The sequence below is a fragment of the Scomber japonicus genome, chromosome 19 (assembly GCF_027409825.1).
Source record: "Scomber japonicus isolate fScoJap1 chromosome 19, fScoJap1.pri, whole genome shotgun sequence".
Classification (NCBI taxonomy): Eukaryota; Metazoa; Chordata; class Actinopteri; order Scombriformes; family Scombridae; genus Scomber; species Scomber japonicus.
The window spans coordinates 19,131,763-19,156,635 of NC_070596.1; the positions used below are offsets into that span (position 1 = coordinate 19,131,763).

General features: G+C 38.4%; 1 protein-coding gene across 2 annotated transcripts; it reads left to right on the top strand.

Moving 5' to 3' along the window:
* The first annotated feature begins 698 nt into the window (after positions 1-698).
* lhx3 (LIM homeobox 3) lies at positions 699-11,049 on the top strand. Of its 2 annotated transcripts, none has more exons than XM_053340088.1 (6): positions 699-768; positions 6,244-6,415; positions 6,554-6,756; positions 8,652-8,803; positions 9,872-10,043; positions 10,616-11,049. In XM_053340088.1, the coding sequence occupies exons 1-6, from the start codon at positions 699-701 to the stop codon at positions 11,047-11,049; spliced, it is 1,203 nt and encodes a 400-aa protein (XP_053196063.1). The 2 variants fall into 2 exon arrangements, with proteins under 2 accessions (XP_053196063.1, XP_053196062.1); XM_053340087.1 differs by lacking the exon at positions 699-768 and adding an exon at positions 3,468-3,564.
* The last annotated feature ends 13,824 nt before the right edge of the window (positions 11,050-24,873 follow it).

Sequence of the window (24,873 nt, forward strand, 5' to 3'; positions counted from 1 at the left end):
CACTTGTATCATTAATGGGATGCGGTCTATTTTTAACCAAACAAAAGAGAGACGCAGTGATGGAAACGCTTGACAACAATTGTCCCGAGCAATGACCAATTGCCCCATTGTGCGCCTTGAAAGACAGACACGTGCAACACAACATAGATAAGGAGAGGGAAGGGAGGGTAAGTGTGTGTGTGTGTGTGTGTGTGTGTGTGTGTCCACGGAGATATAGGAGCATCACACACGCCTCCAGCCCGTTTAGAGAAACTCCCCTTTCAGCACCCTGGACAGAGCCAGCGCTGACCGCCGCTTTCTTTAGTTGAAGTCAAGTCGCCGGCTGCCGGGCTCTCAGTCAGGTCAGCTGACGCTGCTAATAGTCAGACCCTTCTCCAGTACTACCCGCCCCATCGTCTCTACCTCATCTCGAGCTTATCAGCGCGGAATCAAAGAGCAACTTGATGAATATTCAAAGTTTCCGTTCTCGGCGGCTGAAGAAAGGACAAAGGTCGACGGACGCCCTTTCTAACACTTTTCAAAAACCAAGTTGCCATCGAACAGAGCTCAACTCGCTCTTGGGAGGATAAACCACCGGGAAAGTGCGGGTTTGAATCCATCGTGCATACTCACTAGCTAATAAGGCTATTTTAAAATCGCAGGCGTGCGTCTTTTGGCGCTGCTGATTTATTCCGTCGGAGGGTCGAAGCATCTTCAAAATGTTGCTTGAACACCCGGGGTCGAGTTGTCAGAACACCGGAAATTTCTCCCGGTACAGTGCAGGCCAAGGTAAGAGACACATTCATTTCTTTCACTGTGAGTATGCTATGTTTTGTCTTCTGTTAGTTTGGTAAGAGCTTCTATTAAATGCAGAAAGTACTGATGTCCTGCAGTCCTTTAATGAGTCACAAATAGGCGTGAAATGGAGGATAATAGAAAATAAGCCCCGCAGGACAGGGGGGTCCTTGTATTGCTGAGTGAACTCTGACAAGCATGAAATAGGCAGTTAACTTCTAATATATACATATGTGGTTTATGTTCAGTTATTTTCGGGTTGGATGTACTCATGCGTACAAAAAAGAGACTATGTTAAAGTTGCAGAAAACGCTTCGTTATTCAGCGACCCATGTTGATGTATACAGACTGTTTTGCGCTGCGTGAGGGAGACGTTATGAATCCGTAATGAGCCTTCATTGTTGAGGGAATCATACGAACAGATGTTATGCGCGTGCTGTCATTTCACACCGCCGCCTGCGGTTGTCACGGGAGCTCAGGGCTCAGATATAGCGGATAGGGAGAGACCACCGGACCCACTGTGGCGAAAGTAGCCTTTTGCGGCTGTATACAACAGACTGCCAGCAGACGCGGAGCTGCTCCCACCCGCAGCCCACCGGCGCAATAGTGCTCAACAGGTGTCACATTCCTGCCCTGACAGGTGGGACACCTGAGGTCGCCATTCAAGGGAGGTGGAGCACATTGGTGGTCGCATTGAAAGTTTTTTAGTAGGAATAACTCAGTTATTATGTTGGAAAAAAATACTCCAAAGACTTCAAAATACATGTTTAACCTGTGAATTAAGCCTGATTTTTCTATAGGCTATTTATTCTTATTAGACATAATTGTGTCTGAGTTACAATCATTAAACGCAATAGTAGTTTAAATGGTGTGTTTATGAATGCAATTTAACAGAGAATTTTGAAATATTTCCAATCTAGTCGCCAATCTGATTTTTAAGCAAACTTCAAATTTACAAACTGATGCAAAAAAAAAAAAAAAAAAAACGGAAATGGAATGAAATCTTCTTCTTCTTCTTCATTTTTTAATCATTCTTGCTGCTTTTCTCTGACTGACTGACCATTACGCTGATGGCCATTTTATCGCGTTGTTGTCACATTACTGTCGAACTCACCCCTCAAAACTGAGCATCAATATGACATAAAGAAATATTACAAAGCTGAAAAGTAAGAAGGCACCCATGAACCGCACACCTTTTTGTCCAAAACGTCTTTCATATACTTCTGAAGTGCAGGCAAATAGGACATTGATTTTAGATTCATCAGCGGCCCGGGCGTGCTGTGGCACTACCCGTGATTTCCCCAGGCTCTCTTTTGTGCCAAAGATCAGTGTCAATAAAATTCATTGGGGTGTTGGCCCGATCAACATGTTATTGAACAGCCAATCTCTCCCCTAAATAAACACTTGTCTTTGATCACTCAACTCACATGAGATGAAGATTGTGCGTGTGTGTATGTGCGTGCGTGTGTGTTTATGTGTGTAAGACTACATCAGATATTTAAAATCACTTATTTCAAATCTGATAAAATTTAACACAATACATACACATTGCCATAGGAAAGTTAAAATAAGTATGTAAAATCATAAAAAATATATTATTTATTGTTGTTTTTTAAACTACAACAATAATAGTACTAGCACTAATAATAATAATCTTTATTTTTCGAAGAGTGAAAATGCTTGCACTGGTTATTTTGCTTTTTTTTCCTGGTCCAATATTTATTTAAACAACGTAGCCACATACAAAAAATACACAGAATAATTTGAAGAAGAAAAAAAAACAGGCCGATGCAAGGGTCTGAATTCAACTACCCAGTCTTTCCTTTACGCATTGCAGTACCGGAATCTGAATTAAAAACGTGCTCCCAAAGTGTGTCCTCTTGAGAAACTACTTTAGTTGATCTACATAAGAAATCTACAACAAAATGTTACCTGGTTGTATGGATTTTTTTTGCGGCTGAACATCTAGTTTTTGTTGCCCCAAGACAGGGGATCTAATAATGTTCTCCCTTTGGCTCCCATTTCAAAACAGTGAAGAGAATAGAGAAAACTGATGCGCTAACGGAGAAGCTGTTGTTAAAATCTGATGCATAATATTTGCTGTAGTACTTTTTTTTTTAAATGGGGCGTTTGTAAACCACTTTCAATACTATAATAACATGGGAACGTCATTTTTCCTTTCCCTTTTTATGAATGAACTGGTCCAACAAAAGGCTGTTTATATCATATCGTTCAGTGTGATGGTGGTAAGACAAATAAAATATTATTGGATGAAGTCAGTTCAGAGTTGGAGAAGAGTGGATTTGAATTCGTAGGGTTTAAAAGGTAAAAAAAAAAAGTAAAAGAAATAAATGATAAAATAGTTGTCTTCTTGTTTGTAACGCGTATCTGAGTAACGTTACCACCCAACACTGTAACTCTATTGGCTTTTCCTTGGCTTTTTTTTTCTCCTTCCGGGTAAGGTACTCTGTAGGTGATGTTAATCTATCTCCTTGTCTCCCATGGAAACGGCGCAGCGTAATCCTGTACAGGCTTCAACACAGTGAAGCGTAAAAGCAAAACTCTGCTGCACACTAGCGCGTTTTCTACTCACATTGGGGGGCCCTCGTGCTCTTACAAATTAGACAAACTCTGTCCGGATAGATCACACACGGGGACAGACTTGCATGAACGTAAAGCGTAAATCATGAGCAATGGATGGACGTGGTGAGCGCAACTCTCTAAAAGAGGCACCAAATAACACGGAGATGCTACTTGCTTTGCTGTCGCACAGTGACGAACTACGGAAAGGTAACAAGCAACCCAAAATATGATGACTTTTTTCGTTTTTGGACTGTTTATGCTACACATAGCTCTATATATTCAGGCTGCACGAATCATAACCGCTTTATTAACCTAACCTCTAAAATAGGCCTGAAAGTATGGCCGTAGGAGTAATTGCGATCTGCTGATACTGCTTCCAATAAGCTCAATGGGATGGTGGCTCGTATACTCAAACTGACAGAATGGATAATGGCTGTTACAACTCTGCTGATTTTTTAAATTTTGGAAGAATATCCTGCTGTTTTAAAGCAGTTTGAGGCAGAGGAAATGTGCCATTTTCGTCGCACCCAGATCTCGGCAACTTTTACGCATCAGACTTTATCCTTTGACATATATAAGTAATTGTTTGAATGTCGATATATAACGTGGGCATATTTACACTCGAGTCCAATGTCTGTGATGATAAATCAGGCGTAACTCAGTTAATCAACCTTTTTATTTGGAGGATCGGTTTTACGCATATTTTTTACGTCTGAAACGTTGAGGTTGCTTATGTAGAAGAATACAGTGTCAAATTGATGTAAGGTATAAGCAATTTTTTTTTCTATTAACTTTTGTTGAATGATTGTACTGCCGCCTCGTTCGTTCACCAACACACCATCCAGTTTTCATCATGCTGCATCGAACCTCACCTGCTCCAAACACAGCCATGTTACATTTACGTAAGAGATTTCGATTGGGATTTGCAAGCGTCTATAATTTTAATATTCCGAGTGGGGCCTAGGTGAGCGAATTGCATGGACAATTTATTGGTTTTGCACTGTGAGATTATAGGCCGAAGCTTTCTAGTTTTACAGAGCGCACTGAATTAATGATGAGCTGGATACACCTGTTCTTGACGTGGCTCCCTGCGCAACTTGTGCTGGGCTCGCTGGTGATGCCAGAAGAAATGGCTCATTAATGTTTTACGAATTGTCACAACAGAACAATAGGAATGCGATTCCTTGCACGGATGGAATATGAAGTGGTTGCGCTTCTTTTTAATAAGTAATAAAGTGGCCAGATAACGTCTCCTTGTTGCTACTTTGGCGGCTTTTGGTTTCTGATAATAAATAAAATAATAAAATAAAAAGCAGAAACAGAATGCTGCTGTCTTACGTCGTTTTTTCGGCTAGAGGGAACATTGTTAAAATATCCTGAACCGTGTTTTCTGTTGTTACGCAGGCCTGTGTATCTGAGCTGTATCAATTATTGTTAAAAGTGATTACGCTGACAAAATAATAATCGACTAATCAAGATTGGTTAATGAGCTAATGATTCTAAGCTGATGCTGCCTTATAGATGGATTAAAATTGTCCTCTTTTTTCTGCAGAATATTCCATATAGACTATTCACTCTTAAACCTTTTTCATTATTATGTGTAGGCAGAATAAATGTGTGAATTTTCATTTTAAAATGTAAATAAGGACATATATCCATTTTTATAAATACATATTTTATAAACACTTGAAATATTGTGAGTCTTTTATTTAATTACAGTTTTACTTAAAAACAGATGTTAATGAGAAAACCTCCACGGGAGTCTGTTTTCTTAAATTTACTTAAAATCCTCCTCTCCAACCTAAGGGCACCCCGAAATATAACATTTTAAATAAATTAAAATATTTAAGGTCTGTCTGGATTAGGCAAGTTTTTGTTTTATTTTTGCATTCCTCGATCACATAAACCTGGTTGACTTGCTGGGAAAGGATTTCCTTTTGATGAAATCTTTAGGTTGCACCAGTACATGTGGGGACACCAGTGATTAAGCTCAGCTGACTTTCAGTCCCCCTTTTTCTAGCATTTATAAGCTGTGCACATACGTTTAATAAATGGTTTATCACACACTATAATGTAGTTATCAGCAGATAAAAGTGTTTATTAATGTATAACTGAATAACTATGTAACTATGCTACAGGTCACCCAAAAGTGGAGGCTGATGTATTAACAGTTAAATACAGTTGCAATAATATAAAACACGTTTTCATGGAAGGTGATTTCTAATAATGGACACTTTACATGTCCTCATACATTGTGGTGTTTTACAGAGCATGTATTAAATGTTTGTTCATAATGATAAAAACAAGGGTCTAAGGTGGTACCCTCTAGTCATATTAAATGTAGACTCATGGGTTTACGTTAGGTTGATCATTTAATTGTAATCTTCTTTGCTTTTCTTTTTTCTTCGCTCATTCTCCATCGTGGACAGTGTGGTGTTTCTGCACTGGGATAATACATTTAGACAGAAATAAGCATGGATTAAGTCTCTTTCGGGACGTGTGATATAAAGAGTGATAATGATGATTTTGTTGATGATGATGATGGTGGTGGTGGTGGTGAGGGTAGTGATTAGTCAATATATGACAGTTCAATTATATTCTATAGTACAATTTAATGTCATTTGATCTCCTTATAAAATTGGTGTATATTATATAGAATATTTAATATAAAAAAAATTAAGTGGCAAAATAGATATCAAAAAAAGAAAAGAAAGTCTTTGCATAATTAAACAGCTGTGTTCATTCACATATACTTGTTCTAAGTATGGCGAGTGTGCACGTTTTCAGGTATTTCAGGTTCAATTTTCCTTTATTTGTTTTTTTTTAAACATATCTAAAACATGTGGAATTGACTCAAATGTTTTTGGTTCATTATGTCTCCTGCAGAGATCCCAGTATGTGCAGGCTGCAATCAACACATCGTAGACCGCTTTATCCTCAAAGTGCTGGATCGCCACTGGCACAGCAAGTGCCTGAAATGCAGCGACTGCCAGGCACAGCTGGCCGACAAGTGCTTCAGCAGGGGCGACAGCGTCTACTGCAAAGACGATTTCTTCAAGTGAGTAACTTTCAAAAAAATGTCTAAGGAGATATTTTTGTTTTGTTTAGTTTTCTCTTTGTTGTTAATAATCATTTTTAGACAACGATGTGTGGAAAGTTATCATGTGTTGATGGCGACTTTCTAAATTCCCAAAAGGAGATTCGGGACCAAATGCGCAGCCTGTCAGCAGGGGATACCGCCCACACAGGTGGTGAGGAGAGCGCAGGACTTTGTCTACCACCTGCACTGTTTTGCCTGCATCGTGTGCAAGAGGCAGCTGGCCACAGGTGACGAGTACTACCTGATGGAGGACAGCAGGCTGGTCTGCAAGGCCGACTACGAGACGGCCAAACAAAGAGGTGAGGTTCAACTTTAAATGACCGTCCCAACATTTCCGTTGTTTACTCGGATGACAATATTATTTATGATTTTACACAGACCTGTATTTAAGTACCTGTTTTGAGATGTGGGTTTGGCGTGACAATGAGGTCACCCATAAACTCTGACCCGCCTGCGCTAATTGCATCGTTGCCCGCAACCCGATCGATAGCAAACTGCGTAAAGCGGAGGCCTGGAAGCTTACACTTGCACTTTGCACTTGAAGAAATCAGCTCTCAATAAGTCCTGTTATTGTGCTGCGCATGTGTGCTTGCACGTCCTAGGGAAAAGAGAGAGAGAGAGAGAGAGAGAGAGAGAGAGAGAGAGAGAGAGAGAGAGAGAGAGAGAGAGAGAGAGAGGATGGAAGTCCAAGAACTCATGTGGATAAAATAATAACATGTTTGTATCAGTATGTGCAGAGGTCCATATTATTTACGAGATAGAAGAAAACTATTATTATGTTTATTTATATTATATGTTTTGTCTGATGCTATTTGAAATGAATTCACATTTTGGCAGATTTTGTTGTATGTGTTTCATGTTTATGTAGCCTATGTTTATTAGTCTGAACATGAGAGATTTTTTTTATGTCTGACTCAAGATACATGGAATACATGCTAGGCTAGTCAGACACAATACAATTCAGTTGACTAAAAACACAATATAAATGCAGTAGAACAATAATGCTCATGTCTCTGGGTTAATATTTAATTCAACAATTTACAAAGTTACCAAATGAGAATTATTATCTCTTATCTGTAATGATATTTCTTTATTTTCTATTTATACATACATTTATACATTTGAGATAATTTCCTGTAGACATTTCATCAGAATTGTATCTATACTACTGTATGTGTTGTAAAACATTATATTTTTAATGTATTTTTTAAATTAATTAAGTTTGTGATATTTATCATGTATCACATATACTTTTACAACTAGACAACTAGTATAACTACAGATATCAACTATAATATGACTATATATATTTAGTATAGTATTACTATAGATGTTTATATTCACTATTTCTAGGTTGATGAAGATGTAAATATGCTTTCACATCTGACATCACTGATAATGCTTCAGATTGACTCTAAACACTGATGATCTGCTAACAGCCCAAAGCATTTTCATTAGATACCCAGTTATATATCAATAAAGAGACTACTAACACCACATCTACTTTACTGGAAGCCCAGCAGGCTGTGTTCCCTCGCAGAGCAGACTGGTCAAGTTTTATCTCCCCATCTGTTTGTTTGAATTTACGGCCCTGCACCAAGTGCTGATTTATGCAACGAGTTAACGCAAGTTTTCACAAAAAACACACACGTTGATTTTACTAATGAGAGGGCGCAATTACTTGGGCAGCATCCATTTGGATGATGTGCTTCGTGTTTTGCTGTGCTGGCAAACAGATGTGCAGACATGATGCAATTATGCACAGGATGCCAGGTTTTGCTTTATAGGCAGAAGAGAATTTATCCATTCATGTTAAGTTTGAATATTGTATATTATACAAGTTGTTTAAGCTATTAGTTGCTATGAATGTGTGTTTTTATCAAATATATTCATGTATGGAAAGGAATCATTTATCCTGAGACTCTATACAGAAAGGTTTCTCTAGTTAATAGTGATATTTGTATTATCATTTATTTTTTGTATTAGAGAGCAATGAAATGAATCAAGTATTATGGCAGACAGAGGGGAAAACACTATGCTATACTCTTACCATATGCATTCTCTCATTTCTTATTAATCTGATTATTATCAAATGAATCTACTTGCATTTTTCTTGAGGAACCTTAAAAATATACACAGAATAACCTCTGTCCCAGCATTGTTTACATTGTGTGTTGTCTGTTCCATCTTTCAGAAGCAGATTCAACTGCAAAAAGGCCACGAACAACCATCACGGCTAAACAACTGGAAACACTGAAGAACGCTTACAATAACTCTCCCAAACCTGCCCGCCACGTTCGGGAGCAGCTATCATCAGAGACAGGCCTGGATATGCGGGTTGTGCAGGTAAAGTATATTATTATCCATTAAGGACTATTCCATTAGTGTCCTGACTTCATTATCAAGGGACAATTGTAGCTGAACTGGCACAAGCCTACTGTATGAACGTGTGTGTTTGGGGGGGAATTTACGGCGAGATGGAATAAAATGAAGTCCACATGAAAGTCAGCATGGTTTAAGTGCAAGCTCGTTAACAATACTAAGAGGGCCCCCTCGCATATTGTCTGCCGCTGAGGAGCCTCACGCTGGTTGCTAGGTGGTGGTCATATATATTGTTTTATTTGCAAGGACAAAAGTGGAGACGGAAGCCACTAAAATGCTCCTCATTATTCAGTAAAAGGAAAGAGGTGAAGAGGGTTCATCTAGGGCGGAATATCATTAAGGAGCATGTAAAACTGCTTTTTGTGCTTGCGAGAAATAGATTAATTTGGTGTGTGAGATCACATGAATAAGAACATTAATTTTATTTCAGATTTCTTAGCTATTTTCAAGCAGTGAATTTAACAGGCAGTTGAGATCTAGACCCGTATGTGTTATGTATGTTTTCCCTAAAGTGAAAACCTTAAATTTATGGATCAGATCAAAAGTGGATACAGGAACATTTGAATAATGTAAGTCAGTGGCATGTTAACCTGTCTGCTCCTTGGGGTGAGGACAACTTGTAGCTGTCGTAAAGTTAATTAAAAGCATGATAAATCTGGTGTAGGGGGACGCCGGTCTCAGGGTTACTGTCCAGAGACACTGTTTCAGTCAAGTGGTGTCCAGACAGTCCTTGAAAATTAATTTAGTTTTAATGCTTAAGAGTGTGCATTAAGGGTGGTCTTTGCATGTAGTGAACTCTGAGATGCATGATGACTAAAACACACTGGAGGCTTATTGTTTAGAATATATAGAATAATGTAAATACATTTAAATAAAAATGCATTTGAAAGCATGTTTGCTGCAACTGACTAGGGTTTTTCTTTTAGTAATTAAGAAATATAGATCAAGTTAAGGCCAAATTAAATTTCTCTGTTTATAATGAATCACCAAAACCTTGTGCCAAATTTACAATGTCTTCTTTTTCTCCCTCAGGTTTGGTTTCAGAACAGACGAGCTAAAGAGAAAAGGCTGAAGAAAGACGCTGGGCGGCAGAGGTGGGGGCAATACTTTCGCAACATGAAGAGGTCGCGGGGAAGCTCCAAATCCGACAAGGACAGTATCCAGGAAGAGGGAATGGACAGCGATGCCGAGGTGTCTTTTACAGGTAGAGTCAACCACGCAAAAATGAGACAATGAGACAAACAGGCCTTTGTCGTGGCACACACAACAACATAACTTAGCATAACATAACAATGATACTATACTATAATAGTGTGACAGTGAGCCAGCATGCACAATACCAGCTGAAAGGTTGATCAACTCTAACAGAATTTATAATGTTCTGCCATCTCTTATTATTCATCCATATGTAATTTCTACCTTTATCGTTAGGTGTTTATTCAAAATTGTATTATTTCTTTAGTTTGTTGCTGTGGTGATATTCAATTAAGAAATGTCTAACTGTGGTAATTAAACAGCAGCTATTTTGATAAAGAAATAATTGTTTTAGTCTTTTTTTTAACAAAGAGGCTAAAGATGAACTGGTTGCAGATTTGCAAATGTGACGATTTGAAGCTTTTCTTTGTCATATATGATAGTAAAATATTTAATAGAGAAAATAATGGCCATATGAATAAATAATTAACATATTCATCTGTTGCAGTCCTACTAGTTCGCTCGGCCATTTCCAACCACAATAACAAATGCCACCTCTGTCTACTTGTCCTTGTTGCACAGATGAGCCACCGATGTCAGAGCTCGGCCACACCAACGGCATCTACAGCAGCCTAAGTGAGTCCTCTCCAGCCATGGGTGGCCGCCAAGGGGGCAACAACCACAGCTCCTTCCCCTTGGAGCACGGCATCCTCCCCTCTCAAGACCAGTTCCACGACATCCGCTCCAACAGCCCCTACGGCCTTCCGCAGTCGCCGGGGTCACTGCAGGCGCTACCCAGACACCAGCCTCTAATCACCAGCCTGGTCTACCCTGACTCAGGCCTTTCTATCATGACCCAGGGCGGAGGACCCGGGATCAACCCTGGTGTGAGGGTCTCCATGGGGGCAGCCAACGGCCCCAGCTCAGACCTCTCCACTGGAAGCAGTGGAGGATACCCAGACTTCCCTGCCAGTCCTGCCTCCTGGTTGGATGAAGTAGACCACGGGCAGTTTTGATTGGTCAACGACAAGAAATTGGACATGTTTATTTTTTAAAATTTCGTTTGTTTTCTGTGTCTTCTGTTGGATTTTTAGAAGTTGGAAAATAGTCACAAAGGACAGAGAGGACAGTTACTGTGACGCTGTCCTTGGATATCACCAATATCTGATTATCAAGTCCATTTAATATCTGTGATCTGGAAGGAAAGAAAGAAGGAAAATGTCCTTCATTACAAGCACTTGGCCTAATAATTTTACTTCAGTAGTAAAAACTGTACGTAAAGTAAAGAATATGTCAAAAAAGTTCTGTTTTCAGGTACCACTATAAGCTTTTTCAGAACAATGTAGAGATCACAGAAAGACTCAGAAAGTTCAGACACCAATCATTTCGATATTCACTGACTCATCGCTTTTTATTCTCATCTCCCTTGACTGCTTTTTGTTATCTACAGTGTGTTCAGGTGCAGAATTCAGTTCAAAGTTTAAAGAGTCTTTAAATATCTGGTTGTTGCCAAATGTCTATATATATAAATATATATATACTAATGGTTTATCATTGTGGAGACTTTATTTTTATACAAAACCCCTTCTTGGTCATGAATAAGAACCCAGACATGAGGACTTTGTACATTCTTTAACAGGGATATAGGCAAAATGTAGATGTTGTCTTAAATGGTACCTAGGGGTCCAATTACTTCTATGCATTTGTGTGTTCTCAGATGTATCTTGTTCGCTTTGTTCTACTGAAAATGACCCCCAACGAGGAACTGCTGTAGCACCCGGGGGTCTGATGTATATGTTTGTTTATGTGGAAAATGTTTTATGTCTTATTTATTCCTTCTGGTAATGACAATGATGATGATGATTCCTGATTAGAAACACAGGACTTTAATAAATTTGTCACCTAAACCAAAACAGGGCACTGTCTTGTGAGTTCTGTTCTAAAACAGTAGGTCCGTCATTTTAGACATAATGCATAATGGTGATGTGTAATTATCTTGCAAATCATTTTGTATATACATTGAACACTGACCATTCAATAACTATGATGCATTTAAATCCATAGATGTGCAAAAATATCTGATCACTTTTGAGAAAATGTTTGTCCTGAATGGTTTTTGGATATTATTTTTTGTCTACACTTCATTTTTTTAAATTCTGTGTCAAAGCTGAGAAATATGAACCAACAATTAGAATTGATCTTATATCTTACATGCAGCATCTACCCTATACATTTATCTTGTACATCTATAGCATATCACAGCACTGATCGTGAAACCAGAGCAAGCCTACAGTTCTGTCCGCATGTGCAAATTGAGTATCTGGCTAACTACCAACACTGTATCAGGGGTTCAACAGCTCTTTAGTGGAGAAATTTGATGCAGACAGAGAGTCAACTCATCAATTCAGAGATTACTGGGTCTTGTTTGCCCAAATGCCCCTATGGGAAAGGAATCTCCAATCCATTAGCCGAGAAGGGATCAGGTGCCCCTTGTGAATTTCCTCATTTGTTTAGTTATTCAAAGTCAGGTTCAATTAAATAGATTAAACAGTGTGAGTGTGCGTGGGCATGTATGTGTGTGTGTATGTGTGCGCAAATGCATGTTTATGTATTTGCTTCTATACTGTAATGGCTTGATATGTGTGTGTGCATGTGAGCCTGTGTGCGTGCTTGTGTGCAAATACTCCTGCATGGTGTGTAGGTGACTTCATTTTTTTTTTTTTTTTTTTTTTTTTAGCTGTCATATTTATATTTATTTAATTATTTACAGAAGGACCTCTTTACTGTCTCTAAGCAGTTTATGGAGTATAACTATTTAACCAAAATATAAAAATACTATTTGTGGGACTCCATATTTAAGTGTAGAGTCATTTCAGCTGAATCATCTTAAATATGCCGATCATCAAGATCATTTACTCAAGTACATTAGTGAAGCACAGTTTTGAAGTACTTGGGCATTACATTTACTACATTTCTGGGGGCAACATTATACTTTTAATACCACTACATTTATCTGACAGTTACTTTGCAGTTTAAAATTTTACATACAAAACATATGATAAACCAAACATGCAATATCATCATTGGTGATGTGTTAATCAGAATGTAAAGCAATGCAAATGATCCCCTCCGAATCCATCTACAACATCCAAATTCTGCTTACACATCAATCTACCAACAATCTAATCAAATGATATAATATATAATAATTGAATACTTGCACACTTTTTACTTTTGATAGCTACTTTAGGTATATGATCTTGATGTAGTGGTACTTTTTTACCACTAAAGATAACACTAGTCATACTTTCCAATGAATTATGCTTCACTTCATTCATGTATAATCAGACAATAGTGAACAAAATAATTGATTGGAGCATTAAGTAAATACTGTATGGATGATGAATGTTGTTTATTGTGTTTTTATATGTGTTACTGTCTGCATGTTCAGCTTTGTGAGTCCATGTGCAGATCTATAAATGACATGCAATAAGGTGATCGCCAGCTGTACCCAAACCCTTCGTTTTGGAGCACAACCTCCAACTTCCTCCGTCATTAATGGTTGCCTGCTCTGCGCCTCGGGTTCCCAGAACAAGAAAAGGAACACTAGACAGGATATTCAGCTGAATCCTTCCAGCTGAGTGGCAGGTATCACTGTTACCTCGCAAAAGCGACAGGTGTGTAACCTGACCCAAAGAGTGTTTGGCAACGACAGTAAGGGGGTGAGAGTGAAGTGTCAAAGGCCATGTTAATCTCATACGATAGCCACCTTGGTTAGTTTACTGGCTTGTTTGTATTTGGGGTTAGACAGGATGCTTAAAGGTGTTTATTGTGGTTCTGTTTAACTCAGTAAAGACAGCATAGCAACAGGTTACCTATACCACATGCACATTTCGGCCTCTAAGAATTTAAATTAGCATTTTTTTAAAAAGTGCATGGTGGACAAATCATTTCTCTGTGAATGGTCATACCTTCCTTCACCTTTACTTCCCATCTTCAGAATAGCCCCTTCACACAGCAGGTGTGAGATTGGTGACCATGGGATGAACTCCTCTAAACAAATAACTGGGATTATCCCAATCCACTCTTTCAGATTGAGTTGGAAATCCACTGTTTTCTGAGTAAAGAATTAGATTAAGTTGGGTATGCAATTTGTTAGATGAGTTGTGTAAGACTGGCAGAAGGTGGGAAAAAAGTTTTTCACTCAGGTGTTAGTGTCAACAATATAAATCCAGGTGGGAAAGTTAATGGTGGGAAAATAGAATTGAGGGAAGCAGAAGTTGAGATCTTGTGACTGAAAGCATGATGGGGATGACAGTTCATTGAGACTCATTCTTTGGCAGACAGACGTTGATTGTGTTAGCCCTCCTTCCTGTCGTTGCTGAAGATGATGATGTTGAGAGATACAAGATGCAACAGTGACATAACTGGGCCATGTTGTGGATGTGTTTAGTTTGGTTTAAAAACCATTTGAAGGCCAAATGATTCTTAACATCAAGTATGGTTTGATTTCTATGAACAGCAGTTTGTAATCCCATTGTACTCTGGCTGGAAAATATGCAAATCTGGAGTAAAAAAAGAGACAAGATTCTTTTAAAAAGTCAACATAGATAAATAATATGTTAATAAGTCAATGTGGATCAGATCTTCTAAGGTGTTATCTACCTGTTCATAATGACACAACCTCAGTTTCAGTAGGAAACTCGATGACAATGATTTAACAGTACATTTAATCAGTTGTGAAGCACATCATTATTTAAAATGGTATTTGTTAATGTTACACCAATCATTTGTCATTTGTCATGTTCAGATTGATTTAAGACTTTTTGTCATTAAAACAAAGCACATATTCTTTCACTAACTCAACAATTAAATTGATTTTAATGTTCTCTAATGATCTTTTTTTTCATCCATTCCCTAAATCCAGAAATGATTCTGTCTTTTCTAAAGCATTGTGGCTACACAAAAGTATTAGCTCAACAAATATGCTACACATTTCAATTTCTTATTATAATGCACCAGTGCATAAAAGCAAGTATCACCACTAACATCACTTTCAGGAATATTATTCCTCTTTCAGACTTGCAGACTTACTAGTTTATTCAGATAATGCTTTTTTTATATTTTAAGCTTTGCTTAAATACACTGTATTTTTTAGGATTGAATGGGATGTGGTATTAGTACATTTTGAGTTTTCAAATATCTTAAAATTGCATTTAAAGAGTACTGTGAGATTTAAAAATCAGCACTTGTAACAAGAGTGTATTCTAATCCTGTTCTTAAAGTTTGTAAAATAACTACAATGTTTTGGTTTTTAATCAAAGACAGAAAAAGAAAAAATATATTCCTCACAGAGTCACAGGTGCCAACAGTATAAAATGATAAAATATAAATTACAAGGTATAATAATAAATTAATGATGCAATGACTGTTATGGTTGCCTATTGCTTTGCAGCCACAGTTAAACTGTTGCTTTTGACTGTTCTTTCTGTAAAGGACTCTGCCTGGCAGTACGCCTGTTGTCTCACACACACACACACACACACACACACACACACACACACACACACACACACACGCACAAGCCCCCCCTCCCGCCCTGTGTCAGATGGTGCTGAGTAAATCAGGTCTGACAATAACACCTCCCTTGGGTCCCACACATCACAGCTACAATTCAGACCTAATGGAGCAGCAACGGAGGGGAGGCCGCTTGGTGCGTGTGTGTTTGTGTGTTTGTGAATGTGTGTGTGTGTGTGTGTGTGTGTGTGTGTGTGTGTGTGTGTGTGTGTGTGTGTGTGTGTGTGTGTGTGTGTGTGTGTTGAAATGTATGCATGAATGCATGGAAGTATCGGTGTGCTCTTTTTTTTTTCATTTTGGGACCTCTGTTACAATTGGAGGGGGGAGGGATGACAGGATGTGGGGGGAGAGAGGAAAATGAGGAGTATAGTGGATTATCCGTGGTACAGATATCAATCAATTAAGGCAAAGTGTTAATGAATGAGATCCTGCAGTGGTTGGGGCTTTGTGTTTGTATGGAAGCAGAGAAACAGGGACAGGGGAAAAAGTACTGGGAAGTACAGGTAGATATGGAAAATTAGGAGGGGAGAAAGATTCATCTTTTTCAGGTAGAATTAGGATTTTTGTTTTAGGAATGATTTTATTTCCATGCCTTAAAAATATTTAATAGAAACAAAAGAATGGGGTTTTGTACAATATGACTATTTTTAGAAATGACAACACATTCAAAAAATGGTTTAAACTTAATGTAGAGTAGTGGAGAGTGTCTTCATGATGGTGCAAACAAACTACAAACACTGCACTGACCACCAGAATACTTTTGTTTATGCCGTAGATTAATGGCACCAGCAGCATTAAAGCAATCTAACTAATCAACACGGTCATTAGTGTGTGTTTTCACTGACAACTTTAATCAAATCTATCACGGCTCCACCTCTCCATTACCCTGCTGGATGCATAATTATCTCTTCATTTCATTCTCGGACGGGAATGCAATATCTGGTAATCTGTCTGCAACGATTGACTGAAATGCATTCAGGAACATTCATATTAGAAACGTATTGGCTATGTATCACTCAGCTCTTCTTCTCGCTGCTGGCATTTAGATTGTATGTCATTTTTTACGCAATCGTCAAAGCACTTCATATTGGCATTAAGCAGGGAAGTGTGTACATGAGAAACATACTGATTTGCAACAAGCTTGTTTGTTCAAGTGTCATTATTAACAACTGCCTGACAACTGTATTTGAGCTGTAAAAGAAAAGAAAAGTGGATGCAATTTTTATCATCGGTTTATCTTTCTACAAATGTTCAGTTACACTATGTGGCAGATAACATGCCAAAAAAAAAGGCCTTTCATTGCTTCTGATGAAATTGACTTATTCTGATCAACATTCAACATTCAATTTTTAAAAACAAAACAAAGAAAAGCATTCAGCTTTTTTGCAGTTGATAAATGGCTAAAGAAATAATTAAAGAATCTGGATTTAATTAATTTCCCTTGGATACGTTGAGTAATTGAGTAATAATTTCTGCATTAATTGTTTTTTTTAACGGTAATTCATCTTCAGTTCACCATTCTGTTGTTTTATCACAATCAAATTTTCTGAAGGATTGTCTGTACAGGCAATTGTAGTCGATTATTGATATATTTTAAAAAACGGATGCATGTTTCTGCTGGATTTTGCCTCCTTTAGACTCCTGGGAGGATTCATAATGTGCTTATATTTTGCCACACATTGATATTGGATAATCACCCTTTTTCTCATTAGGACTCTTGGCTCTGCAATGGGCCATCTCGGGGGCCTTTGGCACCTATGAGGTGTTAACAGCTCCCCACGGAAGGCTGTCTGGCTCTCACATAACCCTCGACCTCCCCGCCCACGAACGCAACACTCACCAAACCACTCAGACTCACAGATGGTCGCTACACCAGCAGCCAGCCATCACGCTTTTCAATTACCGCCACACACAGGGAAGGCCATTGCTCAGCTGTCACAGCTCAGTCAGGAGAGAGGAGCCAAAGAGGGATGGGAGACTGAGAATTCCTGCATCCAAAACTTGGAAAAACCCAAAGACTGCAGTGTTCAGGGAAACACACACACACACACACACACAAACACACACACACACACACACACACACACACACCCTCACATACACACACACACAATCATAGCAATGATGGCAGAGCTGCTTTAAAGCGTCTGCAGTGACCATCAAAGAAGATCCTCCTGGTACTAAATGAGTCTAAGCTGATCTGTGGCTGAAGGAGGTGATAAATCACTTTGTATAATTGTTGTTTTTGAAGCCAGCAGTTGAAGTGGAAAGGATATAGAGGATATAGCTGAGGCACTTGACGCTCATATTTGTTGCCTCCATGAGATGGAGGGAGGGGAGGAGAGACCAGGAGGACAAGTCCTGCATTTTTGCTTGTTAGTCTTTTAATTTGAATATTGCTTCATACTATAGAGGGCAGGAGGGAAGGAATAGAGGATGTGGACAAGACCGTTTCCAGTTGGCTGTTTTCTGACAAAATATTATAGGCTATTCAGACAAAGGCTATTGCAGTATTCACTGCACTGTTGTAACATATTTTTTCTGACCTTTTCATACCTGTAATCTAGCAACCTATCACCAGCATGGAATTTAGATCTGAATTTCAGAGTTAGCTTCTGATGAGGTTCTGTAAACAACTTTCACTTGTTTCAAGCACATTTTCACTTGAAATAAGAAGCTCAATCTACTGTGGAGCAAGATTTTTTAAATACTTGTAATATGAAAAAAAGAAATGGCCATTACACAGAAAATAAAGTGTGAACTTGTCTGTGTCATACCTGGGAAGGGATTAGAGACACCGATAACCATTCAAGTTAATTGCACCGTGACAAAACACGACACGATGGAGAAATGCAGAACTTCGAAAGGTGCATGATGGCGTCGGGGCACTGGCGTAGTTGCAGCGTAGTTATCAGCCTTAACCGTGGTATAATTTACAGTTCTGTTTTAATCATCACTCCGTGGCTACCGTTAAAATTGTCCGCAATCTGTAAGCAAGCAGGGACAATGCTAGCTACACCAAGCACTGTCTCTGCAGCACCGCGGTGCTTTTGGATGTTGGCCTTGAAGCAAGAGAGATAACAGTAAGCAGGCGCAAACACTTAGCAACATGACCCCAGTGACTTAGTTAATGGCAACATTTAAATTCATTTAAATAAAAACTCTGGTTAGATTGCTGTTTAGCTTGAATGCAGTTTACTAATGTTGCATAGCGACTGAAGGCAGCTGTGAACTACTCTCTCATGAATGACTCTTAATGCAATTGTGGTTTTAATAAGCTGCAGTATTTGGTAAGTGTCTTAAAAATGATCTCACTCCTGGTACATTGTAATTAGGCTATATCACAATGAAAAGGGTTGACGAGGGTGGAACGGTGCCCCTTAGCTGTGATATATACCACGGCCAATTGTGAGATATTGCTTGAAAATACTCAAAAGTGTAAGTAATAAAGTTAAATGAGCAATAATACAGTACAGATAATCCTGAGAAAATGGCAATAGAGTTCAGATTCACACTATTGTGCTCCAGTCACTATACAACAGTATATCACCCCATATTGTGTATAATATGGTGAATGTTATTGCAGTTTAAACTTGCATAATAAAACAATTGCATGTGTATGATATTTTCAAAATCAGAATGACTTTTTTGGGCATTTTCCAAATTACAATTTGAATTTGTTTCATATTCTCTAAATGTATCCAAAAGTATCACTTTATGCCCACCTGCTTGTTTCTGGTGAGTGCTGCATCTGGTGGGCAACAGGTAATCAATGAGGCCAGAAGCATCTTTTCTCATTAGGCCTGACAAAACAGGATTATATTTATCAGACAGTTTACCATTAAACAGGTCAGCACAACTGTGTTTGTTTCAATACAGTTCTAGTAATGTACTATGTACATACATAGTATAAATATACACTGCCACTGCATATTCATGTACAGCATTGTTTTATTTCAAATAAGGTCCTAATATAATAATACATTTGAGATTTTTCTAAATTTTATCATTGTTTTATATGATTTATTTTTTGTGAGCATGTTCTAACCATCTGAAAATCAGCACGTCTCTACATCCATTCATTGTATCTATCCTGAACATGAGTGCCTGGGTTTGTATTTGACTGTTTGCAGCCATGCTATTTGTCTTCACCAGAGAGAAGTAATCCCGCTTCAGCCCGAGGGCCCCCCAAGGTCGCTGCCATCAGCCTCCAGCACTCAATCCAGGTTGGAACATTTGTTCCAGCCCCTCTCTCCCTCAAGCCTTGGTTGTTGTTTCCTTTCTTTTTTTTTCATAATTCATGTCAAAGGATCTCTGATGAGTGAGGGTGGTGTGTGTGTGTGTGTGTGTGTGTGTGTGTGTGTGTGTGTGTGTGTTGGGGTAGGAGGGGGGCGCTGGGTGGAAAGGACAAGGGGGTGGAGAGGGCATACACTTAATCCCTGGGTCAAGATGTATTTATTGAAGATTAATAACCGAGCAGCAATCTCATCATGCTCTCGATGATTTTATAATTTGGTTTCTGGGGGTAGGGAGGGTGGGGAGAGATCAGGGACAAAGACAAGAGGGAGATGCTGAACTATTGTTCACAGGAGCAGAATCCAGCACATTACATGACTTTCATGTTGTATTTTTTTAAGCTTAAATACTGTATTTGAAAAGAATTAAGTGCTTTAAAAGGGTGCATTTTAGATAGTAACACACACATACAGACAAACACACTTGTATAAACATTCATGCAGCGCTGATCTCTTCTCCCTGCAGTACACTCTTTTCAAAGACACCATCCTACCATACATGTTTCATCAGTACTGAAAGGAATCTCTCCCAAAGTCTATTTAAACCACGGTAACATCTCATTTGACATGTTGTAACCAAACCTTAATGGTGTAAGACAGCGTTATTTGCTCTCACCTTTTCTCCAGTGTTTGTGGTGTTATGTTAACTAGTTCAACAAATGGATTGTGTATTTACTACAGCATTTATACTGACCAGCAACCTGGTTATATTGTTTTCTTTATCTTATAAAAATTGCAAAACGTATTCTGTAAATCACAAATGAGCACAAATAACCATCAGTGTCTTCCTCTAAGGCCAGACAGGTTATAAGGTTTTAGGATTCATATATTTTTGGATATCATTTTTTATGAGTAAGAAGGAAAGTTTAATTAGCATTTTCTTTGCAATTAAGATTTTTTTAAATATATATTTTAAAAAAGAAATTAAAACCAATATTAGTGCATGCAAGCATTGGTCTCCAACTTTATAGTGGAAAAAAGATATTTTCAGTCTGTGTCTCTGAATATTGCATATGCAGAGTGGCTGCATCTCATTCAGTTAATGGATTTGTTGCACACTCAGACCACAGGAACTAGGGTGAGGGAGAGATAGAGAGGTGAAGAAAGACACACCTTTTGTCACCAAGCAACAGGGAAAAAATGGCAAAAAAAAAGATAAATTTCAGCTAAGGATATGAAGGTTCAAAGTTCAAGGTGCAGTCTCCCAACCAAATTTATTTATACCCCTAATAATAATGAGTGGATTGAATAGATTGTCCGTCCCTGACCTTGGTGATCAGGCAAAACCTTATGCCACTATATCAAAGCAGACAGGCAGACATGTCTGCACCGCATGACGGGTGCCACAGTCGGTCTGGAGATGGAAGGGAAGAAGGAAGGAAGGAGGGAGAGGTGGAGGGAGGTATGTAGAGCAGTGATGGGAGGTGAAGGGGCACCATGTTTGCATTTTATATGGAATGAGGAGCAAGCTGAAGGATGTGCGAAGGACACCGTGGAAGGGCAAATGTGCCGTGTGTTTTTATTTTTGCATGTGTGTACCTGCTTGTGGATGTGCATAAATGTGTGTGTGAGTGTGTGCGTGCGTGCGTGTGTGCGTGTGCGTGCATGTTTGATGTTTTTTTTTAAAAGGCCTGGAATTCTTAAACAGTGACAACAAAGTGCTTTGACTGTTCTGTATCAGCCAATTGCCATTAACTTTATTTCATACATATGCAAATAAAATAATATTTTAGTATCATATCCTGTGAAATTACAGTTGAACTTTTGTTGCAATACTAAAAATTTGAATTTGATCAAATTAAAAAAAAGATCTTTGTTTATTTCCTGGGGGTTCGGATTAGATACTTTTGGTTAATGTTAATGTAAATTATATCAGTCAAAGTAAATTGCCCAGCATACCTTATTGAGTACGGTTTTGGTCATAGTTTAGTGTCAAAGGTTTTTTTTGTGTGGCACTTGAAAAAATATACATTTCTTTTTGCAAAAATAAATATAATTTTCCACTGAGATCTGGCTCCTACTGTACTGCACATCATCCCATATATGCACCAAAACGCTTTTCCAACTTTCTCCCTGGTCAGAGTGAGTCATCATCAGACAAGGAACTCAAAATCCCTTCCTCAGCACATCCCTCCTGAGACAACACTTGAATCTTGGAGCACTAGCCATCAAACAGCCATCCCCGGCTACATTAAATGTATTTAGATCTTACAAAGTGCTCCCCCTTGACTCCATCACTTCTTTAAATGACTTAAGAAGCAAAAAAAAAAGAGAGAGAGAGAAAGAAGGGAGGATGAAGAGGAGGGGGTTGGCGAACAGAAGAAAAAGGGAGCTCTGGGATTTACGGTGACAAAATGCCGGGGTCAGGCAGGGTGTGTGGCAGCAGTATTGATCAGTGAGGCATGCAGCACACACGTGGCCCGAACCCTGACCCTTAAATAGCGAATGAATCTCAATCCAATAGACTGGAGTGTCTGGTACAGCTTACACACACACACAGACATATAAAAACACACACACCACACATATATATATATATATGTACAAATACACTAACAGTCTCACTGCCTTCTCTAACACACAGCACACCGCCACCCCTGCCTCGCACGATCAATATCAGCAGAGCATGATTTCCACATTAAAGATTGGCAGCTCCTTAATAAAAGAAAAGGTGTGCATCTGTGTATGAGCATCAATGTTTACACACAGTTATATGAAGACAGAGAAAGGCGGTGAAAGTTTTACAAAGCTTTATTCACCCTCTAAGAAGATGTTTACTTAATACACAAGAAAATCCAGAAAGGACACAAGAGCACAACTTGTGTCCTTTTTGGATTATCCGGTGTTATAAATCAGCCTGTTAAACATGCAAGCCTTTACTGGGTCTTAATATCCTTGCAAAAGGAAAAACATTCTGTTCTTTCAATCCTAATACAGCTGGACTGCTTCACATCCACACAGATAGGAAGATATAGGTAGTGGGTAAAAAGGTTCACGCATAAAAACATTGCAGTTAAAGATGGAAGTTCAACTCAGCCTCTAATTACACTAATTGAATGAAATAACACATATATGAGAATTATGGCATAAGAAAAGCAGCATAGGGAATATCATGCATCCACAAGCATGGGCAAACAGATATATTGTACACTCATTGAAGGAGGAAATATATATGCAAACATTCATGATATTTATAAATATATGCACAATATATTACATTTTTAGAGTCATCATGAGTATTATTAATAGTTTATTTATTGGGAAAAGTTATAATCGTGAGGTCATCATGAATGAAATGGGTTATGCTAAACATCAATCATTCATTAAATAAATGACCTTTTTGTTGTTTAATTTCTGGTGACTTGTAGGTATTCAGCTGAAATAATACAAATGCTGAAGTTACAGTACATGCAAAAAATGTTTTTATCTTGCCTAAAATTATAGACTCTTTATACACCATCTTTGTTTTCTTTATGCCATACATGTCATATACAAAAAGCATAGTATGAGGTCTACACCTACACAAAAGAAAATATAATCATGTCAAACATATCACACAAACATGTTGACAAAGTATAATAGTACTTTCTTTTAAAACTTGTATTGTTGTATTGGATTCCTGGAATATGATGCTATATACATACATAGTAGTATAGTGCTGTTTTGAAATCCCATAATAAAACATACTTAAAATAATAAAGCAGATTATCTAGATCTATACTTCATTTATGTTTCTCATAAAGTTGAGATCAGATTGTGTTTCACATTACTTAGAATATTAGAAATTATTGGGATTGGACCTTTTCAATTCAGTCTTATATGTAGATTGCCTACCTACATAAGTGCATGGTAAAATCTCTAAACAAAAATGTGCTCGGATTATTCTAATGTCAATGAAAGGCTCTCCTCTTTATATAATGCCTTTGCCCACTTTGCATTTTTGTGATCTTGAAGCTGACACACATTCACACTCGACCCTACGCAATACGCACAGGCATGACACAAACATAAGGCTTTATTAATAATCACTTCTTCTATCTTCTTAACCCCCCCCCCCAAACACATACACATGTCCACACACATACATACATACACACACACATACACACACACACAAACACACACACACACACACATATACCTCTCTCTCTCTAACAAACACAAAACCCTTTTTACGTAATGAAATTACATAGAGTCATATGTTACATCGTCTACTAGAGTTATGGGTACGTTTTACATAAAATTCACATTGGGGCCATTGTCCAGGATGCATGTGTGCATACGGATTTACATTTTAGAGGGTATTAAAGAAATGAGCGGGTCGCAGTAAAATAGGAAGGGGAAAAAATGAAAAAGCGGCCAAATTTCCTGTTCTATCATCTCAAATCCTGGCAGCCATAAATAACATGACCACACACCCGCACACACTCTCTCTCCATCACCCTCATGCACACACACACATGCTTGCAGAGAAAAAAAAAATCAAAGAACACATCTGTACATAAGGTAATTTTCTCTCCTTTTTTTTTTTTACGAGGAGCAAAGACACATTTTGTATTTCTGAAGCAAATCATTTTCAAAAGAGGATGTTTATGTACTAATTTTTGACAGAATCTAATCATTGCTGAAGCTAAAGAAACATCATTTTGACCAACTGGACCAACATCCAAACTTGTGCTTCTCACACCTAACCCTAACCCTAACCTTTAACTGTCTTTCGTCCATCCGGCTGAAACCCGGCCTGATAGTCACCAGGGGGCACAGAGCCACTGTCTCTGGACTAGGCTAGGCCACCCTTAATCCAACATAGCTCGCCGGATTCCAACAAGCAAATCTCATATTTCTAAACACTGGATTATGCTTTTCTTTTATTACTGCTGGAGCCGGAGGAGAGTTGTGGGGTTAGGGGGTAAGGCCGAACTGATAGGATTACCAGAAAAGCCTGCAGACTTAAATATGAAGGGAGGA